Source organism: Taurulus bubalis (assembly GCF_910589615.1).
Source record: "Taurulus bubalis genome assembly, chromosome: 11".
Classification (NCBI taxonomy): domain Eukaryota; kingdom Metazoa; phylum Chordata; class Actinopteri; order Perciformes; family Cottidae; genus Taurulus; species Taurulus bubalis.
In genome coordinates, this window is record NC_136599.1 from 26355778 (window position 1) to 26361777 (window position 6000).

Sequence of the window (6000 nt, forward strand, 5' to 3'; positions counted from 1 at the left end):
GCGTGAATGTGTATGTCGCCAGTGTGAATGAAGTTGTTAGTGATAATATAAGTTAATGTGTATATAGGTATAATAAACTGTATTCAGATTGGTGTAGAATAGCATGAAGTACGTAGTGTGGAGCTGATCAGTGTGTTTCTGTACTTTTCAGTGTGTTGTGTACTGTTGCTCCTGTTAGTAAAGAAATTCTTAAAAAAACATGCACGTCTGGATCTCCTGTGTCCAAGTGCGCAACATATGTTTTGCACGTTTTTGTATGTATTTTGTCCTTTCTGTGGACTCCAATGTCACTGGTGCTTTTTTGAAGCGTTTCATTGGTTTGATACGTTTGACATCTTGAACGTGTTGGCGCCTAACTCTGCTACATAAAAATTCAATGTTGCACAAAACACTGCCACTTCTATGAATCCTACCTCACTAATATAAGCTATAAAGGACAAATACTATTTATCTGTTGGCATAAAACTTTAGGGCCGTAAAAAAATATACAGAAACGTGCTCCGTTATAAATGTCTCTCTATAGTCTAGTTGGTTACGTGCACCCAAAATAAACTTTTCCATTTGGTGTGGAGAGGATCGAATTCCATCATGAACATGTCCTTTCATATTATTGACCTGCATTTAGTTGTATTGCAATGTAAAAAAAACGACAGAAGTAACATTGTTAATGGTTGTATGCAACATCAAATCTGTGAATGAACACAAAGCTTTAATTGACTTTTACTGCAGAGATGTGAGATTGAAACATTAAGGTGTTGTTCTAGCGCAGGGATTCCCAAAGTGTGGTGCACACCCAGGGGTGCGCGAGTGGAAAAATGTAATGGTGGTCTAATGGTGTAAAAATTAATATTAAACATAATTAAAAAAAAATTAAGTAGGATTTTTTATTATAAAAATTCCCTTTGTAAGATTTAAATTTAAAATTAAAAACGTACAATTTAATAAACATATGCACTTCCGGTCCGACCGCCAGACTGTCTTTTACGTACACACTAGCTAGCCTAGCTTGTGCGTCTAACGTCATTTCATTCATTCAGCAACATCCATGAAAATATGTTAAACTGGCTGAAATCGGGGGAGCTGTCAGGTGGGACATCTGAAGCTATCAGTAATACAAGAGGAGAGGGACAGAGAGAGAGGGAGGAACCGGAGGGAGAGAAACAGAGAGGTGCTGGGGAGAGACCGGGAGAAGAAATCGACCGGGAGTCGGAGAAAGAGGAAACGGAGGAGACCGAGAAGGAGGAAGGGATATCACACACAAACCGGGAGCACAGAGGCTCATCGCGCAGTCAAGGTGAAAAAAGAGGAAACGAGAGTGAGGATCAAACTGGGAAAAAAAAAAGAGGAAATATGATGACAATTCTCTGGGTCTGGGCTTCACTTGGATTGGCAATGCAGATTGCCCGAAGCCACAGTGCGTGTTGTGCAGTGAGGTTCTGGCTAACTGCTGTCTGAAGCCTCTTATTTGCGCCGCCACCTGAACACCAAGCATGCCAGTGCAAGTCAGAAGCCCCTTACATTGTTTAGATCAAAATTGGAAGAGTTACAAAACAGTCAAAAACAATTGCAGTCTCATTCACGTGAGTCTCTCACTTTCTCCCTCTCCCTCTCCCTCTCCCTTCCTGCAGGCTGAGCCACCTGCGCTGCATTTGAAAATCCTCATATGGACTCCTCCTTTTTTATTTATATCCGTTTCTGAGCCTATGCATGTGCCACTCTTTGTTCTTTACATGGCTTACTGTGTTTAAGTAAATAAATGTGAAATGCAATCTGCCTCTGAGCCTGTGCGTGTGTCCTCGCCATCCTTATTGCTCTTTAAAAGTGACGCCTTGTGTAACTGAAATGTATACAGCGGACTAAATCGTGTAACAAACGCCATGCGCGAGCAAACAGCTCTCGCATTGGTCCGATTTTATGCGGCTATAAATAGGCTCTGTTGCGTTGTTTTTTTAAAGGTGTGGGGGATTGGGGGTGCGTGAACCCGGTCGGGATGTAGAAGGGGGTGCGTGGCCTTAAAAGTTTGGGAACGGCTGTTCTAGCGCTTCGTTAACTGATTGATGTCATCAAACAACTCCTCCATTTCCACCTCCACCAAGGATCTGAATTTCTGTCACTTTTCAACTGATTGCACTGTTAAACGGCTGCTTTAATTCCAGTCGGCCACCAGATGACGCTGTTCTTCTTCAAAGTGAAGCCCCTTGAAAGCCTTTTCGGTACAAATAGGAAGAAAGCTTCAATGCTTCACAAGGCTTCATCCGCCCATCCCTATCCGAGTCCAAAAACTAGTCAAAGCACGGAGAAAACACACCGGTGAATCGCTGGTAAGCTCACTGGAACAGACTGAGACACTGGCACAGAACAAAGAATTGACACAGACTAAATACACGGGGGAAAGCAGGCAACGAGACACAGGTGGAAACAATCAGGCCGGGGCTTGCAATCACACAGGAGGAGGGCACACAAGGAGGGAAGCGTCTGAAACAAGAGACAAGTTGAGTGACAGAAAACACAACAGACATCTGACAGTAACAACAAAAACTACACAGAAGGTTTGGACATTACACCAAACACTGACTATGTCGGAGCGAAGGACCTATTCTTCTTCTAATGTTTATTATTAGGGCCCAAGCACCGACAACATCGGGCCAGCGAAGAACCTATTGTTCTTCTAATTAGGAGGGTCATTAGGTAATTAGTTGGAATGCTTTAGCAGTCCAACTATTGTTATCCTCTTCTTTATGCTTCAGCACCTCTCCTCCTCCTTCATATATTCAGCTACAGAAACCGTTCAACTATTAAAATATTCAGCTACTTAAGGACACGATGGCTGTCTCTTTTCATGGTCTCAACAAGAGCAGGGACCAGCAATTATTTTTTACAGTTTAACCCTGGCAGCGCAGTAGAGCTACTTAGGTTTCAGCGTCACTGGCATCCGTCATGGTTCCAAATTACACGGGCGAAAGGCATGCTGGGAAAGACTGTCTCAGCGTTGGGCGGCGAACAGCTGTTTGTGTGGCGTGTCTTCCGATCTGTCTCTTCCTGTTTTGTTTTGTGCGCGAGCGTTACCCAGCATGCAATTGGGCGCTGTCATTTTTATTTAAATCCGATGCTGTTTGGCTGATTTCCTTTGGCCACTAGGTGGCGCTACGACAATGTGAACATATACTGTGCATCATGTTTCTGTACGTGAAGAGGTACATTTAGTTTGGCCAGTAGGTGGTGCTAGTAGGTTACTATGAATATATTGTGATTTACTGATCAGGCCGGTTTATAGCAGGGCGGATGATATATGATAAATGGCACTCAGCCACCAGTACACCCCATGACTCACTTTCAACCAATGAGAATGGTAGATTTCATCTACCCGTATTTATAAATATATGAAATAAATATTTATTTATTCAACTTAATCACTTGTCTTTAGTGAAGCAATGATGTATGCAGGCCTTGAGTTTGCCAATGTGAACATACACATGCATCTCTATGTGAAGTGGATACAAGGTCATTTAAATTGCCTGTAAATGGGATGCAGTTTGGCAGATTTACTTTTGCCAGTGGGTGGCGCTATGACAATCTGAACATTTGTCATGTACATGTCCTCAGGCATGGACCAGTATCATGCATGAGGAGTATTGGGGTAATAGCATCATGGATGGAGGAGTTACAACAGCTTTCTCTCATATAGCAATTAGCTCAAAGTAAAAAATGGGCCGAAAATGCCAAATTGGCCGAAGTACTGTAGTGCCCCCTATTGTTCAAATCGGACGCCTGATTTATTGCAAGTTAGGGGATGCGATGTGCAAATATACCCCAAGTTTGGAGTCGTTTGTCCAAATAGTTTTAATGTTATGAGTGTTTAAAAACAAGACACGCCCCTAAGAGGTTGATTGGTCGATATCTCCTCAACGCAATGAGATATCCAATAAATGTCAATGCAGTATTGATGATCCAGCTCCAATAATGATAAGTACCAAGTTTGGTATGAAACGGAGCAAGCGTTTAGGAATAAACTACAGTAATGTGTTTTTCACAAAATCCAAGATGGCGGAAAATATTCATAGGCGGACTTTATGGGTCTGAGAGGCTTTTTTGTAGAGCAGGTGGAGACGGACATGTGTGAATTTTTTCAAGTCAAAAAAACATTCAGGGCGAGGGGTGTCACCGGGCCAACTTGTAGGGGGCGCTAGAGAGTCATTTTTTGGAACTTTTTTTCCCGGCTTTGATACATGCCTATTTTCACCAGGCATGACAAGTGTTCCAAATTTGGTGAGTTTTTGAATATGACAAGTCCCCCAAAAAACAGTCCAAAGTGGAAAAATAAGGATCAGAATAATGAAAAAAATAATCCTTTGTATTTCAATAGGGTCCTCTCGGGACTGACTCTGTCAGTCGCTCGGACCCTAATTAAATCAGACGCTATGTGAGAGGAGGTCCTCCTCCTTCCTCCATTCCCTCCCATGTTAAATCTCCCTGCTAAAATGTCTCTCACAGACAATCGTACCTGATTTCAAAATCGCAACTAGAGACACATTGTGTAACCTACAGACCCACAGACAACTTCCACGCGTTCGCAAGAGTCTTATCTTTTAGAAAATATCATTATTTTGGCGTCTTGCCTTTGAAGTTCTTGAAATATTAAGCTTTTTATGAAAAAAATGAATACATTGAAGCCTATGGAAGTGATCTTCAAAGCAAAAACAGTCTGTCACTTATGACACAGGTGCATCAAATTAGCTAATCAGTGCAGCTTCACACACTCAAACTGCTATATCATACAAAGAGAGGACACACACAGAGAGCAACTACGTGCTCTTAATGGAGAAGAAGAAAAGTTAATTTGATGCCAGACACACAGTTTCTGTGTAGTGTGGCTAGTACTGCCGTAAGACATCGTGTTTAAAGTTGCCATAAGAGGGCCGGTGCCTCCCTTTTTTTATTCAAACAAGCAGAGCACAACTTGAAGAGGAAAGCAACCTGAGAGAGCTTGTATGCCCTCTTATGCCTGCCAAGAAGACATTTTCTCATGCGTTTTGTGGCTGCACTGTGCACTTGCTTCTTAAATCTATGTTAATGTTTTTGTAGCAAAGGATGACACCGTAGGTGCCATTATTTGCATCCCCCAGCAACCCTAACTTGGACTGAGTTCCAGCATCCTTACACCCACTGCTGGATGAGGTAAGAAATATACTGCCTTCACTTTTACTGTAAGGTTTGCGTGACTGAATCACCGAGCAATGTATTGTGTGCTGGGGTCACAGATATTACCAATATTATTTTCCACAAATAAAAAAAAAAGTAAACTTGTGGTGTTAAATCATCCTTGATGTCTGCTTTTTGCAAGAATATTACAAGTCTAAAAGACGTGTTCTTTATTTAAAAGAAGCCCTGCAGTATTTGCAAATAAGATTATATGTCTACTCTCTCCATTTTCCTAACCTACAAGAGCACATATGAGATCCCCAGCTGCTCAATAATTTAGAGATGCTCTTTCCACATCGTGATGATAAATATGGAACATATCACCAAGCTGCTTTTACTAAGACTAAGCAGAAGAACAGCAGTATCTCAAGAAGAACAAGAACAAAAAACCAGATGTCTTACTATTTTGGACCACCCGGATCTTCCTCTTTTTCGCAGTTCCATATAGTACTCCAGACATGGGTAGCATATCCATGCAACATCAATCCTTTTATCCCAATATCAATCATCTGTCATAAACACTATTAGCTACTCACCCGTGTGGTGGGAGTTCGGCCGATGTAGGGATTCTGGACTACACTGCTCATGATAAAGCTTGGTGATTGCCAGATAAAGTAGTGTGCAGCTTCTGGATTGCTTTCAAAGTAGTTGATGGTTTTCCACTCCCTCCAACCTGGTCACACGACACACAAAGAGCCCTATCAGCAACCCTGCCTACACTGCAGAGGCCAGAAAATAAACTCGCAAGTAAATTATTTATCTTGGCGCTAAAAGTAGCATCTGCCCTAAAAGCTTGTGATT

General features: G+C 42.0%; 1 protein-coding gene across 1 annotated transcript in view; it reads right to left on the reverse strand.

Annotated features, from left to right (window-relative positions):
- The window catches only part of LOC306743244 (voltage-gated potassium channel subunit beta-2-like), a gene marked incomplete at both ends in the record, with an annotated part of 43395 nt that extends 37609 nt beyond the window's left edge, over nt 1–5786 (reverse strand). The window contains one exon of the mRNA XM_079225746.1: nt 5736–5786. Within this exon, the coding sequence (XP_079081872.1) occupies nt 5736–5786 (51 nt within the window). The remainder of the gene's footprint in view (nt 1–5735) is intronic.
- Between the last annotated feature and the right edge of the window lie 214 nt (nt 5787–6000).